The 21,930-nt window shown below is 45.7% G+C and overlaps 1 protein-coding gene across 6 annotated transcripts in view; it reads right to left on the bottom strand.

The window, feature by feature from the left end:
- Positions 1-5,109: 5,109 nt before the first annotated feature.
- The window catches only part of TMEM131L (transmembrane 131 like), a 140,570-nt gene continuing 123,749 nt past the window's right edge, over positions 5,110-21,930 (bottom strand). For 2 of the 6 annotated variants that reach the window (XM_045576788.1, XM_045576790.1), the window contains 9 exons: positions 18,518-18,642; positions 15,050-15,216; positions 13,374-13,559; positions 12,202-12,280; positions 10,981-11,063; positions 9,472-9,592; positions 8,368-8,459; positions 6,662-6,801; positions 5,110-5,522 (listed from right to left, as the gene is read on the bottom strand). In XM_045576788.1, coding sequence (XP_045432744.1) covers positions 5,247-5,522; positions 6,662-6,801; positions 8,368-8,459; positions 9,472-9,592; positions 10,981-11,063; positions 12,202-12,280; positions 13,374-13,559; positions 15,050-15,216; positions 18,518-18,642 — 1,269 coding nt within the window. In that variant the 3' untranslated portion in view covers positions 5,110-5,246. Of the gene's footprint in view, positions 5,523-6,661; positions 6,802-8,367; positions 8,460-9,471; positions 9,593-9,747; positions 10,041-10,265; positions 10,363-10,980; positions 11,064-12,201; positions 12,281-13,373; positions 13,560-13,585; positions 13,705-15,049; positions 15,217-18,517; positions 18,643-21,930 lie in introns of those variants that run through there. The other 4 variants (XM_045576789.1, XM_036423358.2, XR_006740720.1 and 1 more) reach the window with 4 other exon arrangements.

Below are 21,930 nucleotides of genomic sequence, written 5' to 3'. Positions count from 1 at the left end.
AAAGGGAGAAAAGGCTGTGAGCTGGTGGGCACTGTGTGTGTATGTGGTTGTGACTGAGTGTGAGTGCCGGCCCCATCTCCCCCGTTCCCGTCTCTACTGCCAAAAGTTCCCACTCACCAGAGCCTGCCTCTCCCACAGCCTGGGCATTAGGTCAAGCCTCCGGTCATTGTGGATGACAGATCCAGGGTTTTTATATATTAGGATGCACATTCTACATACAAAAATACTAAATATGTACATTCTAATTTACTGACATCTTCTCTGGACTCCAGTAGGAACAGTAAATTGTTCAAATGTCTGGGTCACACCAAAATAATTATTTTTATTTTTTTTTAAATATATTTTATTGATTTTTTTTTTTTACGCAGAGGAGTTAGAAACATGGATGAGAGAGAAACATCAATCAGCTGCCTCCTGCATGCCCCCTACTGGGGAGGTGCCCACAACCAAGGTACGTGCCCTTGACCAGAATCGAACCTGGGACCTTTCAGTCCTCAAGCTGATGCTCTATCCACTGAGCCAACCTGGTATCGGCCAAAATAATTACTTTTAAATATTTACTTGAGTTTGCATAAATATTATAGGATCTGTATTTTTAAAAAGTTGTATTTTAAAGGTGACTTTTTTACACTACTTGTCCAGTATTTTGATTAACTGTCATTAGACTGCCTTGCATTTTGTATGTTGGTTATGTATTTAAAGACATTCTTATGTGTGTTTAATCCTGACCCAAGTAATTACCACATACCTCATTTTATAGGAATTTTATTAGGGAATGCTTGGTGAAAGTTTCACTTCGCCTTTGCCTTTAAATTCTGTCCTTTTATAGCATGATGAAAATGTTATTAGACGTTAGCATTTGTTTTTAACATACTTACTTTTCCCCATTGTTAAATAAAATATACTTTCCCTTAAGATTTAATTAAAAGTCTTTGGGGGAGGGGGTAGGTAGGGCGATAGTAGCACAAGCTTATGATAGACAATACAAAAAACGGCTGAAGATAATACAAAACCACTTCCAATCCCACTCACTAGATGGCGCATCCCCCCATAGTCAGTGGGATCATACTGTATGTAACTTGGTGTCCCACTGTTTCATTGCCGGTGCCACTCTTAACAATGATTTTTAGAGGTGTCCCAGCATTCCAACAACTGTATGTATTGTAAGTTGAACATATTCCTATTGTAGAACATGCATTTCCAGGTCATCACTGTTCTAACGTTGTGATGAGTAGGCATGCACGTTGTCCGTGTTGGGCCAATAATGACCCTTCACCTGCTAGACTTTCCTCACCTCTCTCACCACACCTCCCTCCAGAATGGCGAGAACACCGGGGACAGTTGTCTGACTGGTCCCACAGTGTTTTGCACATCTGACTTCTCAGCCTCTTGGCTTCCTCCTACCCTGCCAGTGGCTGCTCTCAGTCTACTCTGCTCCTGCCTCCTCCTCTCCATTTCTTCACATGAGGGTGTCCAGGCTCAGTCCTCAAAATTCTTCTTCTCTCCAAGATGCCTCATTCACTCCCATCACCTTAACACCATCAAGAGGCTGAAGAAGTCCCAGTGTATGTCCCTAGCCCTAAACTTCACCAGCTTCACATCTGCAGATGCAACTGCCTGTGTGACTTCTCTGCTTCACACTGTCCAACTCAGAACACCTGCCCCTACCCTCCAACCAGACCCTCCCCAAATGCTCTTCACTTTGACTCGCTCTCAGGGCCCAGTCAACTCAACTTCACCCCACCAATCAGCATGCTTATAACAAACCAATTCTCCCCATCCTCTCCACTGTAGCTGCGGATGTCTAGTTGGTGTTACTGTTACTCCTGCACCCAAAGAACCTTTTCTCTATTCAGCTGTCAGTGATTTCTTTGACCCTCAAATCAGATAACGTTTCTTCTCTTAAAATGTTCCCATGGCTTCCCACCACACCGTGAGTAAAACCCATCCTCTTGTTGGTGGTTTGCAAGGCCCTATGGCGGCAGCCTCTGCCCACTTCTAGGGCCTCACCTCTTTCCATTGTGGCCCTTGCTCTCCAGGCCCCAAACACACAGGCCTCCTGCCCCGGGGCCTTTGCACCTGCCCTCTCCTCAGTGGCAAAGCTTTGCCTGTTGATCTTGGCACAGCTGGCTCTTTCTTGCTGTTCAACTTTTAGCTCTTTGAGGTCAATGGGGATGAAAGGGGGATTTTGTAATACTTTCAAAAATAAAGATAAAAACAAAAACACATCCATATTTAAAGAAAGATGGAAAATTGATTGTTTTAAAAAGCCTTACTTTAGACTTCCCCGGACCACCTGCTGCCCCTCCCCATTTATCACAGCACCATTTCATGGCCCTCAAAGCACACAGCAGTATTCAAAACATTCCTTGAATCTTTTGCTTGTTTCTTGCCCGAGCCCTCCTTCTGGAATGTGCCAGCACAGCAGGACCTAGTCTGTCCTGTTCTTTGGTGAAGGGCCCCTGGGACTGGTCCCAGCTCCTAAATGGTCCTCAGTAAATATTTTATTTTTTATATTTCTTTATTGATTAAGGTATCACATATTTGTCCTCAACCCCTCATTCCATCCCCCTTCCCAACTCATGCCCCCACCTCCCTATTGTCCTTGACCACTGGTTAGGCTCATATGTATGCATATAAGTCCTTTGGTTGATCTCTCCCTTTTATCCCCACCCTCCCTTTGAGGTCCAACAGTCTGACCCATGGCTCCTTATCTCTGGGTCTGTTCTTGTTCATCAGTCTCTCAGTAAATATTTCAAACCAAGAAAAACTTCCAGTTTCCTCATCATTGAGTTTGGCCTTAGGATTAAAGGTAATATTCCAGTTAAAGTGAAGGTTAGTACTTCCTTCTGTATTTAGTGGAAGGACTTGTTTGGATTTCTCACATTTCCCTGAGGGGGACTGGGATTGAGGGACCAATGAAAGTAGGGAAGTGAATTAGATCATGAGCACAACATACATCTAAAGCATCATATACTCCTCAGTGGGTAAGTTTTGAATTCTATACTGAACATGAATTTTTATTTTGTGGTTAAAACATACACTACACAAAACTGACCATTTTAACACTTCTATGTATCATTTGGTGACACAAAGTACATTTCACGTTATTGTGCAACCATCACCACCACCCCTCTCTAGAACTTTTTTTCAAATATTTTCAAACTAAAACTGTACACGTTGAACAATCACTCCCCATTTCTCCTTCCCCACTTGGCCCCTGGTAACCGCCATGCTGCTTTCTGTCTCTGTGAAGCTGACGGGACTAGGTGCCTTCCAGCAGTAAGGCATTTGTTCATTGACTGGCTTATTTCACTGAGTAGAATGCTTTTCATGGGACATACACATTGTGGCACATATAGAATTCCCTTTTTAATTTGATTTTACAGAGAGGGAGGGAGAGGAGAAACATCAATTTGTTGTTCCACTTATTTCTGCATTCACTGGTTGATTCTTTCTTGTATGTGTCTTGACTGGGGTTCCAATCTGCAACCGTGGCATCTCAGGACGACACTTTAACCAACCAAGCTACCTGGCCAGGGCCAGAATTTCCTCCCTTTTTTTTGTTAATCCTTACCCAAGGATATTTCCCCATTGATTTTTAGAGAATGGAAGGGAACTGGGGAAGAAAGACAGAGAGAAACATCAATGTGAAGGGAGATTCATTGATTGGCTGCCTCAAACATGCCCCGACAAGACCAGGATCGAACCTGTAACCCAGGTATGTGCCCTTGACAGGGAATCAAACCCATGACCCTTTGATGCATGGGGTGATACTAACCATTGACCTAACCCAGCTAGGGAGAATTTTCTTCCTTTTTGAGGCTGAATATCCCATTGCATGTATTTATCATGTTTCTTTTATCCATACATCCATCAGTTGGGCATCTAGGCCAGCAGGTGGTCCAAAAGGTTGGCTACCACTGACCTAGGCTGTTTCCACCTTTCAGCTGTTCGAGATAATACTGCTAAGAATTGCAGGAGCACAAACCTTTATTCTGGTCCCTGCTAACAATTCTTTTGGTCCTAGAACCTACATTATTCTCAACCTCATTCAGTATTGGGAAGCTTCACCCGCATCACGATTCTAACTGGGCAGCCCGAGAGGCTTCTCGTGGTCCTGGCGTGCTTGCGGGCACACCTTGCAGAGGATGGTCCAGGATTTACAGTATGCTTGCCCTCCTTGTACCTGGCGCCCGCACCCCCCATGGCAAAGCAAAACCAACTCAAAGCAAGTAAACCCAGCAGTCCACTCAAAACTGATCTCCCAAAGCCACCTAAAAAAAAAACAAAAAAAACTATCTCCTAGGGAACTTCCAATCAAGATGAAACAAACAGTAACAAGGAGATGTTTATGAAAAGTAAGAAAAAAAAAATCTTCAAAATTTACACACACCGAGCGACTAGTCCACCAGCCCAGGGACTGCTCGAGTCATTGATGAGCAGACACAAACCAGTCTGGCAGGCAGGCCTATACAGTGACCTGAGCCCGGGGGCGTGTGCTTGGAGTAAGGCTGCTCACTCCGGGAAACCAAATGCTGCTGGGATGGTCCTGCTGCTGTCATGCCCAGTGGCTGCCCTGACGGAGGGGAGAGCCATTCTGGCCGTAGCAGAACAGGGTTAGTCTCGCCACTTCACCATGGCCACCAGGACCAGAGAGAACCACCCTCCACCTGAGCTGGGTCGCCCAGGCAAGAGCCTGGCTGCTGAGCTAGGCCTCCCCAGGCAGCAGTTCTCTGCCCTGGCCGCATGTTACAACCAATGGAAACTGTGGGAAGGAAGATGCTGATCGCCTGGTACACCTGTCAGCGACATAAGAATCTCTGGGAATGTCACCTTACCAACTTCATTGTTTGCAAGCTGCCGGGGGTTGTGACATGCATTGGGGCGGGGGGTTGGGGGGATGTTAAATGCAGCAGCCACTTCTGTCCCAGTTTCCACCTTCCCCAGTCTTCCTCGTTCTGACTGAAAACATTTGGCATGTGGGGCACACTCCTTGAGGTATAAAGTAATGACATATGAATGTTTAGTTTCTACCACTGATTTGTGAAAAGTAAAAAAAACAACAACAACAACAAACAAACAAACAAAAAACAGAACGCACCCAGATTTCATTAAAAAAGTTTTATTTTCATATAAAAGTGCCAAAATATCCACCAATGTCGTAATCTATCTCAAGAACCAGTTTACGCTAGTCGTCAAAACACAAGCCTCTTTATTCACATTGTTTAAAAACCAAACTCTCCTCACACATTCCCACAGTAGCTCGAGTCCCTAGACAGTGGGAAATTGGCGTTCCTGTTGGCTGTGGTAGTCCATATGTCCAGGTTCATGTAGGCACGAAACGGGTTGAACCCCGGGTAGTATTCCTTGCACATGACAGCCGGGTTCTCCATGTGAGTCGGATGCTCTGTGGAGGGGCTGATGGGGCAGCAGTTTTCGTACACATCGCTCTGCGGGGCCCAGATGGAACCAAAAAGTCCAGACATTGGAGATAAGCTTCGGGTGCTTGTGAGGTAGGGCTGATGTGTAAATGAGGAGGGGGAAAAAAGAGATGTTTTTTTTTTAAAAAAAGAAATATATATATTTTAAAAAGTCTTAGAAAGGCAATATCAAGGTTGCATGTATACGAGTAGATACCACAGTGGTATCCATCCAAGTAGCTTGGGCACTTATTACACTATTCTCCACCATCCAGGTGGCTTGAACTCCATTTTTCCACAAACACGGGGTTGTGAAATCTCTCATCTAACTGGGTAAACGTATTTTCAACCCAAGCACGGACCCACAGCCCAAATGTCCTCTCTGTAAAAAACTGCTGAGTGGATCAGAGAGGGGGAAGGGGTAGGACTCGTAAGCACAGAGGGGTGGAGGGCCTTGGCGGGCAGGAAGCCCTCAGAGCCCCGTCACTGACCACCGACAGCTGTCTGTGACGTGCATTTCACCTCTGATCACAGGTGAAAAGGTGGGCGGGGCCACAGAAACACAGCTCCGGCCCCACGTCAATGTTACCACAGGCCGTCCTGCTGGTGCAGCTTGGAAGTGGCTAGAATGCCAATGTCAGCAAGGCCCCTGCCTGTCTGATGATGGTTTAGGTTCCTTCAGAGGGTGGGCTCCTCTGATACAGAGCAGGGGTGGGAACATCTGGCCCGAGGGCCGTATGAGGCCTGCAAAATCATTTGGCTGGCCCTGCCGAGATATTAGGGTAAGGTGACCAGACGTCCCGATTTTTAACAATTTGTCCTGCATCCCGCGACGTTTTAAAAAAGTCCCGATTTTTGGAAAGAATCTTTTAAATCTTCTGGACTGTTTAAAAATGCCGCAGGATGTGGAACAAATTGTTAAAAATCGGGACTGACCCACCAAAAGCAGGACACCTGGTCACCTTACATTAGGGGTGAGAGTTCATTAAACCTTTGACCAGAGATAGCGGGCTAGTTCTCAAGTTGATTGTTTTGGATGGGCCCTCAAAGGATGTTACCAATATCCAAATGGCCCTCGGCAGGAGAAAGGTCCCCTCCCAGCCCCTGACCTAAAGGAAGCAAGCCCAGATTTAGCCGATCCGAACCCAACTCTATTGCTATGTGAGACCTGGATTGAAAAACCAGCAGAAAGCAACAGGAGGCGCCCAGGGCCCCAGCGCGGGCTGGGAAGCACTGACCGGGTTGCTGACGAGACCGGGGTGTCCCCAGGCGGCCGGCACAGCGGGCGGGGTGTTCCAGGTAGACTGCGCGTTGTGGTCAACAAAGTCTGTCTGAATTTCAGCAGGACACGGGAAGCCGTTGGGGTAATTCATGTTCTCTACAAAGAACGGGAGACGTCAACACAGGCAAACATTTTTGGGGTGTGAAGTGAATTCTCACTCTCGGCAAGAAAACTCTCAAGGCCTTTCTTACTATACGGACAGGCTGAAGACAGAAGGAGCATACTTATTACCCTGTGTGCACCGGGAGTTCCGCTGCCACTCTCAGGTTCAAAACTGTTTATCAGACTCATGCCCTGGGAAGCCCTCAGGGAAGGCCTACCTCTGGGCTGACGTCCTATATGTTTGGTGACTTGATGGGGATCTTTCTGATACACAGAATACACTATAGATGTGAATCGTGTCAAGCTTCTCACCAGCCCTGGAAATGTTCTTTTATTACCTATCAGGCCACCTGCATATTATACCGTATGGACTGACAAAGGCAATGCCAAGCCAAGCACTTAGCTAAGAAGATTAATACACACAAGCCTCATAAGCATAGGAGAAAGTTACCACGGCACCCCCTTGTGGTTACCATAGAGCAATGCATGTATCAAAATCCACATTAGTGCAGTATCTAATATATAGCTTATTGTGCCTCTGCCAAGGTAGCTTAGTATGACCAATCGTGCTTGCACTGTAATGTACAGTAAGAGAATTTCCAAGCTTATCAGGGAAATCTCATATTTCTTATTGTTTATTATAACAGGTGCACTGGCAATTTCCCCTCCAAGCTTCTTCCCTTCTTCTGCAACACCACCAGGGCAGAGGCGTCAGAACACGCTGAGGAACAGGCAAGGAGAGGCTTCTATTTCAGGTGGCCTCACTGCCTAAGAGGAGCTGACCACGAGCACCCCAGCTTCCCTCCCACAGGGAAGCCACAATGTCAGGTCCACCCAAGGCCAATGGCTGGGTTCTCTCTTAGGGAGATCGGTAGAAGCCCCCAGTCCCAGGTGTACAGGGCCTTTTGAGGCATAGAAAATTATACATGGCCATGTATGCATAACTAGACCCACACAAAAGCAGTCAGCAGCCTCCTGCCAGGTCATTCTCAAAGGCCCCTCAATGTTAAAGGCAAATTCTTAACAACAACAAAATAAACAAATAAACCACTACGAAAAATGAAAACAAGCTCATGAATACAGTAGACCTTCTGACGGTGGGGTGGGGGTGGAGGTATAGGCAAAATGGTTCAGGGGCTTATGAAGTACCAAGTCCCAGGGATAAGATAAACAAGTCCTGGGCTGTCATGTACAGCAAGGTACTGTAGTTAATACTGTATTATATATTAAAAGTTGCTAAGAGATTAAATCTTAAATAAAAAGTTCTCCCTACAAGAAAAGAAAACTGTAACTATTAACTATGCATGGTAAGGGATGTTTACGACATGGGTGGCAATCATTTCTCGACATACACACATACACACACACACACACACACACACACACACACACGTCGAATTACAATGCTGTATACCTGAGATGAATATAATGTTATGTCAACTATGGTCTAATGTTTTTAAGACACATTTTTCTGCACTGACTGCCTTAAGGCCAAACACTTCCTGCTCTGACTTTCTGAGAATACAAAAATGGCACTGGGTTTGTTCAAACAGCTTTTACCTTCCGGAAAGGCGTTGTAATCGTTCAGTTCTAACGGGCAGTACACACTGGGGAACTGGCCTTCGCAAGTTGCACTCCAATCAATGAAACTGCTATGAAAAAAAGAAGAGGTCTCCTTTCAGAAACGGTGTCAACAGGTCCACGTGAAGAAAGAAGAAAGCAATTTCACTGCCCAGCATCCTGATCACTGCTAAATCCTCAATTTTGGGAAATAAAAGATGTACTTTCTTCAGTCACAGAATCAAAGGTTTACTGAGCGCTCATCACCAATGACATGTCATGACAGGACAGACGCTCGGACGAGGAGCACACTCCCCGTGTAACCAGGATAAGTAACCAGAGGCCGTGGTTATCGGCGCGGAGAAGAGCCACTGGCCTGCCCTGAAGCGTCTGAGCTCACATTGGAAAGACTTAAACACGCCCTGCGGTGCAAGTGTCCACCCCTCACGCAGAGCAGGGCAGGCATTCGCCTTGGGTAAGTCAGGACTACAAAGACCACGACTCAGGATACTCTGGTCACCGTTAACAACTGGGTTCTCGTTCCAGAAAGAAATAAAGTAAATACCACTGTTATAAGCTGACCTCCCCCACGCAAATATTTCAAATGGATTCTGTGACGAAACACAGATGTACCAAGCATTTTCTCCAGGTTCCATAATTCAATGGCACAGTCATAGCCATAAACAAATGTAGGGAATGGCCATTATATAACTATTTTTCAACACTCATGTTATTTGATCTTTTAAAAATGTAAATGTGTTCAAGATCAATAGCAGGAAAGAAAAGAAATCTTTGCACTGTCGGGAGGTGGGAATTAGGAGTGATTGCTTTTTCAATCTTTTCATTTTAAAGAAAGGAGAGTCATGATGTGGTCTTCAGCTGTATTATCTATTACTTCTATCTTTCTTGTTTCTCTCAAGGCTGGGTTTGTTCTTTTCTAAGACATCACAACACAACTCCGAAGGACAGATGGCATCCCCTGGCTGAGGTGGCCAGGGAAGGAGGCTGGGCCCTCGATTCTGTGAGGACAACCTAACAGGTGGGATCCCAGTTCCCACCACAAGGCCCAGGCCCAGGGAGGCGGCCGTCAGCCGAGACCTGTACCTGCTGTGCACGGGGGCTGCTCCCTGCATCACGCCCGGCACCGTGCTCTCCAGGGCGCAGTTGAAGCCGCTTGTCACACACACGGGCTGCGTGGGCCACAGGTCTCCAGGGGGGTACAGACCTGAGGAGGAGAGCAAGGCCTCTGTCCCCCTTCTTCCTACAGGAAACACTCCCGTGTCACCCCCACACGCCGACCACATCTGCTCCCCTCACTCTTTTTGGGGCATAGTTTCCGGATATAAAGCAGAAACAGAGCACACTGCTTGGACATTTACTTCGGATACTGTACTCCTGTGACTGAGGTGAGAAGCGAGCCAAGGAAGGGTAAGATGTGCGCTGGGCATGGGGGACACAGCTAAGTGTGCAGCCCCGCGGTGGGAGAGTGCCTTGTGAGTTCAGAACAGCAAGGGGCCAGACAACACAGGGCCTGTGGCCCCATGAGGACGTGGGCACTGACTCCGGTCAGATGGAAAGCCCCTGAGAGATCCTGAGCAGAGTGGCTGCCGGGAGGTCAGTCTCCACGGGTTCCTTGCACTTCTGAGCATCCTGCAAGCAGAGGCCTCGGAGGCCTTTGTTCTGGACAAGTGGTCGGCAAACTGCAGCTCGAGAGCCACGTGTGGCTCTTTGGCCCCTTGAGTGTGGCTCTTCCACATAATACCTTATGCGGGTGTGTGCACGTACAGCGCAATTGAAACATCGTGGCCCATGCGCAGAAGTCGGTTTTCGGCTCACAAAAGACATTTCAATCGTCGTACTGTTGATATTTGGCTCCACTGACTAATGAGTTTGCCGACCACTGTTCTGGACCATCTATTCAAGGATGTTTTGCCAAGCAAAAGCCTTGCAATCACACGGTGTCTCCCTCTGCAGAGGAGGGAGACATCCTACTGCCTGTTATAAGACACAGGTTCCCTAAGCTTGTTCCTTTCTGTAATGCATGCCACACGTATGCAAGCACCTGGGCCTGTTCAAGTCACCCCTGCAATGTCTGGGGCCAAGGGGAATGAATGCAAACATGTGATGCTCATGCACCTGGCTAGGCCCCAGCTGTATTTCCGTTTTATGTGGGGAAAATGGCCTGGTGCAGGAGTGAGGCTGCTCACTGAGGCTGGGGAGGCTGGGATATCAGATTTGTAGGACACGGGGAGGTGAGGAATGAAGAGGAGGGTGGGGAAAGCAGAAGTAGGCTAAGGTGCTGGAGCCTCACCCTTCGTATGCTTTCTAATGGGACCTCCCCAGGGGAAAGGGGAACTAAACACAGAGGTAGCCCTGCACTGTCCAGGAGCCCTTGTGCCTTGGCTGCAAGGAGGGAGCCCAGTGTCAGCGTAGAGGGGACGGCCGAAGGCAGAGGGTCCCGATGATGCAGGTGCAGAAGGCAGGCGCCCTCCCAGTGCACAAAGGCCCAGGGTGTGGAGAAGAGGGAACTGGGGTAATGGCCCTGCCCTCCAATGCCCACAGTGTGGAACCCCTGCACCTGCTGGTGTCTGGAGCAAGTGGAAGGAGCCTCACCTTTATCTTCTTCAGCACCTGCAGGCCCGGCAGGAAGGCTGGGACAGGGAGGTTCTGCATACTGTGGGAGACTGTTCACGTCGCTGTGGGGAAAGGGAGAAAAGGGACATCGCTGATGTTTTCTGTACAAGGAGACACTGCAGTTGTACAACCAAGTCTGGCTGAGTGTTTACACGCATTCCTCCCCCAAGAAACCTGTGGATACTAGAGACATATGGGTCACAGCCAGAAAAGGGCTGAGGAATATTAAATTGCCAAGACCCAGCAAAGTTGCCCTTTAATAAACAACAAAGCACTTTTAACTGAGGTCACCGAGGCCATCGGCAGTGCACATCGGCCTGCCACCGGCTGGCAGCAATTCTTAAGGCTGGTTTACTTCCTACCCAACACAAAAACGGTTCTTACAGCACTTTCTTTGTACCTTGATGAGTATTTATTTTCACCAACTCACCAACTTAATTTTTAAAAATGCATTTTTATGGATTTCAGAGAGGAAGGGAGACGGAGTAAGAGATAGAAACAACAATGATGAGAGAATCATGGGCCGGCTGTCTCCTGCCTGCCCCCTACTGGGAATCGAGCCCACAACCCAGGGATGTGCAAGGACCGGGAATCAAACCGCGACCCCCTGGTTCATGGGGCGATGCTTAACCACTGAGCCAGGCTCACCAACTTATTTTAATGACATCCTATCCTCTCACAAAGTGGCTGGTGCCTAAGAAAACGAATTTTTCTCTCCCTCTGAAGCCCTCTCCCCCTGCATGTCCTCCTCCTTCTCACTCAACAGAAGGTGCGTGTTTGTTTTGTCTGATGCTGCTACAAGCATCACATGGTGGGACTGTAAACACGTAGTATCTTCCAGGTTCTTTCAGAACTCCCTAGGTCATCAATGCTTGGCTTTATTTCACGTCCCAGCAAAGAGGAGATGATGTCCATTCTTATACCGGCAATGTCTTCTTTCCACTCTCAGGATGGGAGGCTTCCTGACAGTCACAACACAGGAAGGACCAGCAATACCACAGACATCTCCACGTGAACTGTGGTCACTTGGAAGGACCCCGCCCCCCTTCTGAATTACTAGTAAAATCAGATTTCACCTCCTCTCGTCCGTCAAACGTTTTCATCCTTTACCCTGCAGAACCAGGTTTGAAGCGGAAACACGCCAGACAGAAAGAGCAGTGCATGAAGCACACGGAGAATGCCGGGAAGCTGAAAACTTACGTGGGGTTGCAGATGTTATGGCAAAGATTCAAGGAGATGGGCGTTTCTGGAGGAAAGTCGTTCTGGGAAACACTGTCTCCTGCATGAAAGCAAAAGAATTATTCCAAGTTTTTCCAAACAGAATTCAACTGCATGATGTCTCATAATGCAAACGGTTAATTTCATTAACCCCTAATGATTTATTTCTCACGTTAAACTGATAGTCCCATATTTAGTAGTTTTACTATTAAAATGCCTTATAATTTATCTTTTATTGAAAACCCAAGATTTAAATGTATGACTTTTGGCTTAATAATGTTTTCTTTATGGGGGGGGGGGGGGGCTGAAACCATTAATAATATATAACTTTTTAATGGGGGTTTTTTCCTGAGAAAATAAATTTTGCTATAGAAATAGACCAGCTTATAAAAGTAACATGCTTATCGTAAGAAATCTATAAAAATAGACAAAAGATTAAAAAAGGAAAATATAAGACACCTATAATTATACTACCATTATCAATACTTAGCGATAGTTCTTACAATACCTTTGATGTGTACACATATGTGTAAAATTGGGGTCATATTCATATATACTTTGCCTTTTTGGTCTCTTACACCATTAATTATGTTGGGGACATTTTCCTGGTATTACATAACCCTCCAATTTTTATCATTCTTCTGTCAGCCTTCCCTTACTAACAAAAGCTACACTTGTTTTTTTGTTAATGTTAAGCCCTGCATTTTAAAAAGTCTTATGTTACATGAATCCAAATATATTAACAAAAACAAAAACAACTCTTGATGAAGTCTAAGGGAGAGATCGACAGCAATATGGTCATACTAGGGGACTTCAACATCCCCTGACATCACTGGTCAGATCTTCCAGACTAAAAATCAACAAGGAAACAGTGGCCTTGAATGACACGCTAGATCAGATGGATCTGATATTTACAGAACAATCAACCCCAAAGCAGCAGCATACACATTCTTCTCAAGCACACACGGGCAATTCTCAAAGCCAGACTCCATGTTAGGGCGCAAACCACGTCTATACAAATTCCAGGGAGACATGGACTGAAACCCCATGCGGACGCGTTGTCTAGGTTTTGATGGCTGTGAGTGCCCGTCTCTCGGACAGGGCCTGCTTTTAGAGGACTCCCTGCGGGTGGGAGGGCCGTTCTCGGGACTCACCGCTGGCTGGCAGGAAGTGCTGAGGGGCGCCCCCCGGCTTCTTGTCCCCATCGGAGCTGCTGCTGCTCCAGCTGCCCCAGCTGCCGCGGCTGGCACGCACGCTGCCCGAGGAGCTGCCGCAGTCAGAGCTGGAATCTGAGCAAGACTTCTCCGCGCACTTCTTCCCCGGCTTCTGGAAGTAGCCCTCTGCGGGAAGGGAGAGAGAAGAGCTGACCCCAGGTTTCCCTTCAGCCCGTTTCAACTGGATGTCATTTCCGGTCACAGGGGAGAGGAGACGTGATGAAGACAGCGAGGTTTGCCTTCAGGGCCAGCGGACTTTGCTGACCTGCAACTAATGATGGGACGTGGAGAAACAGTGGGGACGGGCTATGGCTCCCCTGCCTGTGGGATGGGCCATTAAACCTGTTTGGTTCTCATCCAGTCCATACCGATGGCAACTGGATCTAACAGTGGTTCTGGGAATAACGAACACTCCTATCAGGAAAACTGAGGCTGCCCTAGCTGGTTTGGCTCAGTGGTTAGAGTGTCAGCCTGTGGGCAGGAGGGTCCTCTGGGGTTTGATTCGGGCCAAGGGCACATGCCTGGGTTGCAAGCTTGATCCCCAGTATGGGGCATGCGGGAGGCAGCCGATCAAGGATTCTCTCTCAACATTTGATGTTTCTATCTCTCCCTCCCTCTCCCTTCCTCCCTGAAATCAATAAAGCAATATATTAAAAGAAAAAAGAAAACAGAAAACCGAGACTGGTCTATTGGACTGGAGATCTGTAGGTTATTTCCCCCTCTCTTCTATCAAGATATCCACTAAGAGCTTCGAAGTATAATTTATGTGTGGGTGAGAAGAACCTCCAATAGATTAAAAAAAAGCAACACATGTATCAAGGGAATGAACAAAAGACAAAGAGAGAAACTCCCCAACTCCGCCAGCCTGTGTGTGCTGACGCGGGCACGTGCCTGGGAACCTGGGCGATCACACCTCTCTCCACCCTGGCTCCCACCAGCCTTGCCAACGCCAGTGGCCCTTTAGCCTCCCGATATACTCTGCCCTCCCCTGAACCTAGCATCGGTGCCCTCTGCCTCCCACTCCCAGGGACGTGCCCAGCAGCCCTCTGGGTGGGGCGTTGGCCTGGCTCTGCGGGAACCACCTGGCTCAGGAGTGAGAACAGCTACTATTCTCCCAGCCTGGCCATTCCCTAGAGTAGGCGTGTCGAACTCAATCAGAGAAGGGGCCAAAATCTAAAATCCAGCCTAAATCGCCGGCCGAATGGTTTACTGAACAGTCATAAACTGTCATTGTGATGGAAACGCAGCAGAGTGCAGTGATGACAGCAAGGTGCGGGCCACATTGCAAGGCCTGGCGGGACGGATTTGGCCCGCGGGCCTTGTGTTTGACACATGTGCCCTAGAGCAAGCAACCACTGTGCCTTCAGCAACCTCCATGGGAACAGCTGAGAATGGCCACCTTTCAGGGAGGTGGGGGGAGGATGGGACAACACTAGAGGCCAATCCTGGCTCAAAAGGACCTTAGCTTTCTAGACTCATCCCGACAGCTTTCTCTTCGGGCTTCAGTAATCAAAGATGCCTGTAAAGTGACCATCTCATCAAGATGCCATTTCTCACACTGGGTGCTTCAAAAACTCCACCAGGAAGCGCCATGCGTAGCTCACTGGGTTCCATACCTGTCTCTCTCTTTGCGGCAGGTAAGCTTCTTCCGATGCCAGCGTCTGTTTTACACCTGTCCCCGGGGGTCTCCTGTGGACACCAGTTTCTTACATCGATGTCACGGCTCAACTCAGATCTTTCAAATTCACTGCAAGTAAGTTTTAACTCATTCTGCTCTGAAGGCCTGGAAGAGTCACCAAAATATATATCTATCACACCCGCATGTTATACATGCATACTGCTTTCCAGACTATTATACATGAAAATATATATAGGGAGCACCTTGAGACCGCTTCCCTTAGGGTCCTGATGGGAGAAAGATATCCAAAAGAAAATGATTCTGTTGCTTTAGAACTAGAATTAACCTGGAGGTCATTTAGTCCACTTTTGCATTTCATAGCTCAAAGAATGAAACTCCACAAGGTTACATGAATCACTCAGGGTTAACTGCCCTGGACCAGAATCCAGGACTATTGCCTTGTCTGTCTTGGTTTTCGTGTAAAATATGATTCTGAATAGAAGAACCCGCTTCTTGGTGTTGGGGGGGGGGGGGGGGGGGGGAGTGCTGAGCATCTGTTTGAAGTTTTTCTTGTTCATTCATTTAGCAAACATTTGCAGCGTGACAACCATGGCCGTGTATTGTTAGAAAACATGCGGTATATACTGAGGATCAAGTTCCTCCCCCAAGGAGTCCATGGTCCAGTAACCATCTCTCTCCTACTAGACCACAGGCTTCTTGAGGGAAGAATGGTCATGCAATTCTGTAAATGGCCACATGGAACTGTGCGGAGAGTTCTAGTGATTATTTCACAAGGTTGGACTTCAGTCCCCAATTTGGGTTTGAGGGAAGAATTGTCATGCAATTCTGTAAATGGCCACATGGAACTGTGCAGGGACATCTAGTGATTATTTCACAAGGTTGGACTTCAGCCCCCAAGTTGGGTTTGCATATGTGGGATGTAGCATGGAGTTTCACCAGTTTCCGACCGCTCCAGGTACAGCGTATATAGACAGAAGCAGGAAGGAGCCAAGGAAACAGACGAGCCAACAGCCCCCTACTTTGTAAGCATCGTGTTCTCAAAACATACTGATTGGCTACAAGCTGCTTGAAAGCCTCATTTTAAAAAGTTGTTTCTTCAGCATGTCAGAAATCTGCTTTCAAATATATATCATATATATCATTCGTTGTTGACATTCCACTCTAATCTCATCTTTCTAATCTCATCTTTCATAACAGGAAAATATAAAACGTAAAACGTAAGAATGACCATAGTAGTCAATCAAAGTTTTCTAAAAATACACCTAAGAGACTACAAGGTGAAACTTTCCTTTCTATAAGATACCACACTCCAGCTTTCAATGAATTCAGGCTAAATAATTTGGGCCTACATCAGGAAAATTAGCTATCAACAATTGCTATTCAGCATTAACAACAAAATAATAGTTTATTTCTTTTTGTTCACATTTGCATTTTTCTGATTGTTCGCTATGAGCCTCAGAGCTTGGAGTGGCACTGCCTGGTCCTTCTCAGCAAAGCGCGTGTGAGAATTGCTGAGGAGCGTGTCACAGTGCTGAGTCACCGAGTCTCAGTCCCAGATGCAGCCTCCTGGGGACCCAGGGACAGACAATGTAACCAGAAACACATACACTGCCCATCAGCGGTCCTCGCCACATGTGGGCTGTTTGGCCCGAGTTCCCTTCCTGTGACAAGGGGAAGGCAGCGGGGTGGACCTGGCCCATGCGAATCCAGAACCGCTGGAGAACAACTGCGCAGAAACTCATGTAAGCTGAGCTCAGGAGAAAGAGAAATCTCCAGATGCTAGAACTCAAACTAAGAAAAAGCCAGAAGGGTGAGAATGGAGGGATCACTTGAGAGGAAACAGACTTCACTGCCCAGGGCTTGAGTTTTCACACCCAGACAGCAGCGCACAGGAGTTAGGGAGGAGGCTAAGTCTCCTAAACTGGAGTCCTGGAGAGGACACTGTCCTTGCAAAGGCACCTGGAAAATAAAAAGTCCCTCCACAACCCCGGTCCCTCCGCAGAGGTCAGCAGGTCTACACACTGCTGACCTGCTGCAAAACAACAAAACCCTAACCGAGGCTGAGAAGTTTATATAACACTAGAGGCCCGGTGCACAAAATTCCTGCACTCAAGGGATGGAGAGGCCACAGCCCAGCCTGCACACTCTTGCAGTTCGAGAGCCCTTGGGGGATGTCCCCAGGAGCAAGCTATCCTACCGGTTGAAGTGTCTGCCCCTTGGTGGTCAGTGCACAACATAGCAAGCAGTTGAGCGGCCTTAGCATACCATTATTGGCATATTAAGCTTTGATTGGTTGAAAGGATGACTGGATGACCGGACACTTGATTAGACTTAAATTTCTGGAAATATGGAAATTTGGAATTCCCAGATAAACACTGCCCAGCTCCTTTGTTTTACTGATCTATAATAATTAAAGTGTAATATGCTAATTAGACCAGACATCCTTCCAGATGACCTTCTGGACGAAGCTGTGGTGGTGGGGGCTGAGGCAGAGGCTGCTGCTGCGGTGATGGGGGCCAAGCCCCTTGCACAAATTTCGTGCATCAGGCTTCTAGTAAGAAAATAAAAGCTCAGCCAAAACCGGTTTGGCTCAGTGGTAGAGCATCGGTCTGTGGACTGAAAGGTCCCGGGTTCGATTCCGGTCAAGGGCTGGTCGATGTTTCTCTCTCATCGACATTTCTGGCTCTCTATCTCTCTCTCTTCCTCTCTGTAAAAAAGAGAAAAAAAAATCAATAAAATATATTAATAAAAAAAAAAAAAGAAAGAAAATAAAAGCTCAGCCTCACCAATGAACCCGGAGGTCACAGTTCAATTCCTGATCAGGGCACGTGCCTGGATTTTGGGCTCCATCCCCAGTAGAGGGCATGCAGAAAGCAGCTAACTGACGATTCTCTCCTCATTGATGTTTCTATCTCTCTCTCCCTCTCCCTTCCTCTCTGAAATCAATAAAAATATATTTAAAAATAAATAAAAGCTCAGGGAGAGTAAGAGTCCCCGGAAGCAAGGCTGCCAAAGGAGAGTGCCAACAGCCTAGTTCCGATCCCAGCTCTGACCCTCGCCATTCCGGGCTTTAAGCGAACACGTTATGTCTGGGCACCTCTGTCTCTGCAGCTGTAAGCAGCCACCGCGGGCAGGATGGAACCTTTCATGCAAGGTCCTGGCATAAAGGGTGTCTTAGGCTTTTTCTCTAAAACCTCCCATAGCTTTTAGCATTTTTTAAAGTAAAAAATGTGAAAAATCTGTTCAATTGAGGGTATTTTTAACAAAAAACACAACTAGAAAATACGTTAATTTTAAAAACATTTATCTAAAAATACAAACACTACACTCTCCCATTATCTGTATCAAACATAACAAAACTAAGATTCAAAGATAAAAGCTAAATGTGAAATGACAAGAGTAAAAATTAGGTAGAAATCTTGAAGGGATTGTAAAAATTACACACCTCAAGGCCTGAGCAGCACCCCTCTTCTTGTTTTTTCTACACGTTCGAGTTTTATTCCAATTTAAGTTTTGTAAATTTCCTTCTTTTTTCTCCTGAAGCTTCTTCTTCCTGTCAGGATCTTCTTGCTGAAGAGAAAAGCCTTTTAGTTAAGGCTTGAACGGACCAAGGTTACATTTAAGGAGACCAAACAAACAAACCAACACCACTCTATGGTGTGTGTGTTTTTTTAAGGATTTTGCATAGAAAAATTTGGTTAATTTGGAAAAGGAAAGGTGGGGTGTATTTTTTTTTAAATAAACATTTGAAGGCCAACTCTGTATGAATTTCATAACGTTCCAACGTTGAAAACGGAGACGCACATTTCTAAAACTCTAGTTTGTTTTCATTTCCCTTCTTTCTCTACCTCCCTCAACCTCCGCAAAAAGAAAAAAAGAAAGAAAAAAAAAGGAAAGAAAAAGGTTGCCTACAAAATTCCTAAGGAACAAAAAAGAAAAAACATCTGTTAGCAATTTATGGTCAGCTTGCTGTTAACTTCAGCAGCAATAAATCCCCCAGCCTTCACCTGTTAATTTGGCCTGGGCAACTCCCATAAACCATCACTGAAGAAAGATCCTATAAAAACTCCACTCAGGAGTAATTTGTGTATTTACATTTTTATTTGTTTATAGATGAACTTCAGGGGAACAGCCAAATCTCCACAGAATTCTCCAACTAGTTTAAGCTTTGCAAGTACATAAGGCAAAAATATGCTGGATGCTTTTCAAAAGTGGTTCTGAAAAACTCGATTTAGCAGGAGCTACATGTACAGGTGGCCCTTGAGCAATGCAGGAGTTAGGGGTGCTGATTCCCTCCAGACAATCGAAAATCAACACGTAACTTTTTTCTTTAGTGTTCAGTATAATACATTTATTTTACCTGGGTTTACAAAAAAATCAGTTCATGTTATCTCTGTTACAAAATATGTCAGCACTGAAATAGCTTAGGATAATATCCACGACTTTGATGTCTCATAGGTATTTCATGGCTAATCTAAACATAATGATGAACACTTCTAACTCCTCAAAACTTAACTACTAATAGCCCACTGTTTGTTGACCAGAAGCCTTACCAATAACATAAACAGTTGATTAACACATATTTTGTATGTTATGTCCATTTCTTACAATAAAATGAGCTAGAGAAAAGAAAAAGTTAAAGAAAAAAATCTTAAGGAAGAGAAAACAACATTTATAGTATTTACTGACAAAAATACGTTTGAACTGGACCCGTGCAGTTCAAACCTGTGTTGCTCAAGGGTCAACTCTATATTTTATATATACATAAAAATTATAAATTATATATATATATATATATATATATATATATATATATATATAATTTTTTTCTTTTAGGCTTTTTCCTCTTTTAAATGTAGGCATTGCCTATTAATAGGACCAGGGAAAGGGGAACTCCCTTGTCTTTTAAATAGCTCACATTTCTACTGTCTTCTAATGCTTACTCTTTTGCTCCCTACCACCACTTGCCCTGAAACAAAAGCACTGTCAGCAGGGGAGGCAGTGGGAGCTCACACTGAGACCCCAGGGCTCTAAGGGGGTGAGGACTTTCCTTGTCCAGGCCTCACAGAGGCAAATCCCCTAGCTCAGGGAGTCCTCTTCCTATAGACCCTCAGGATTCACATTTCATAAAGAGCAAGGATTGGCTCACTGTACCTGCCTCTTTCAGGAGGCTGGTCCAGAAATCAGGGTAGGAATCCATGAGGTTCTAACATACACTTGGGTAACAAACATGACTTGGGAGAAAAATAAAAGGATGTCAATGCCTGCCTGTTACATGTCTGGAGTGTCAAAAGCCTCCTGTATCTACGAAAGCAATATGCTTACTATAATAAAGAAACTCTAGAAGTATGTAACTGTGCATGTGGTGGGGTTATGGGATTTTTTTTTTCCTTCCTTCTTTATGTTCCTTTATTTTCTTCCCAATAAATATGTATTAAGTTTTTTTTTTATACTGAAGGTATTTTTAAAACATGATAATTAGGCACACAATTAGCACTATTCGACAGGACCTTATGCTAATTGCTCAAATCTGATGGGAAACAGACACATTGCAGAAATCCAATCAGAGACAACTCAGAGTTAAACATTAGAAGCATGCCGTATTTGTGCATGTATTGTTCCCTGTGTATTTCTAACTTTGGGGGAGGTAGGGTTCTCCCCTCCTGCCCTATCTTATTCACTTAAGGACCAAGAGAAGCTTTTCAAGCAAGGACCTGAGCCTTTCTGTCCCTCCAGGGTCACAAACAAAGGATCACTCTCTACGTGGAGTCAGAGCCTCACTCTGACACTGGCTGCCTTCCTGCAATCAATCAGGTTAGACCTGTCACCAGGTGCAAACAACAGTGTACGCATCTCAGGGCTACGGGTAGGTGGGGCTTGATGGTCAGAAGTATCATCACTCTTTCTGAATGTTACAAAGAGTATACTTGAGGACAGTGCTGGACACTCTGGACTCAAAGATATGAATGGAATGACCAAGCAGCAGTGCCCATGAGCCAACACAGGACAGGACGGGAAGAGGGTGTGAAGGAGAGTGAAAAGATAGACATCACAGAGGCCTTTTTCTTTAGCTGTGTGTGTGTGTGTGTGTGTGTGTGTGTGTGTGTGAGTGAGAGAGAGGGGGGGGGCGGGGAGAGAGTATGAATATCTGATTATCTGGCTCTCTGCTTTCTGGTAGGGAGGGTGACACAGGTAGGGAGGCAGGACTAACCAGAAAACTGAGAAGCCTGTAAGCGCTGAAATTAAGACCACAGCCTCTGAGACCAACTTGCCGGGTTTGCTTCTGACTGGTGCTTTCTGGCTCAGTGATCTTGGGCAAGGAACTTAGCAGTTCAGTTTCCCGACTCTTCCTCAAAAGGCGGTTGTGAGGATTAAATTGGCTGATGGGTAGTAAGCAGTTTATATAAGACTTAGCTATGATCATCAGCATTACTGAATTATGTGGTCTAGCTAAGTTCTCTGATCTCCTGGATAGAAGGGGCAATTTGACTGATTGCTGGGTAGGGAAATAAGATTTCCTAAGTTTAATAAACGCGAAGGAAGAAACCAAAGAAGAGAAACCACTAACTGCACATTGCCAATGTATATAAGTGAAAGCAAATAAAAAATAAGAAAAAGGACAAACTAAGAAAAAAAATGGAATACACTGATCAACAAAGAATTAACAGCTTTACATATGTTCTCATAGAAAAATAAGAAAAAACAATGGAAAAGTGGGCAAAAAAACGAAATGCAAATTCACAAAAGAAATAAAAAAGAAGTGTTCCTCTAAAATATTTAATAATAAAGCATGTTTCTATGAAAGGCAAATTTAGACCAGCTGGTATCTCCTCTTTCCATTTTGGTTTTAAAAACCTC

This window comes from Pipistrellus kuhlii, unplaced genomic scaffold (genome assembly GCF_014108245.1).
Source record: "Pipistrellus kuhlii isolate mPipKuh1 unplaced genomic scaffold, mPipKuh1.p scaffold_m20_p_8, whole genome shotgun sequence".
NCBI lineage: Eukaryota > Metazoa > Chordata > Mammalia > Chiroptera > Vespertilionidae > Pipistrellus > Pipistrellus kuhlii.
This window is presented reverse-complemented; position numbering and strand designations above follow the sequence as displayed.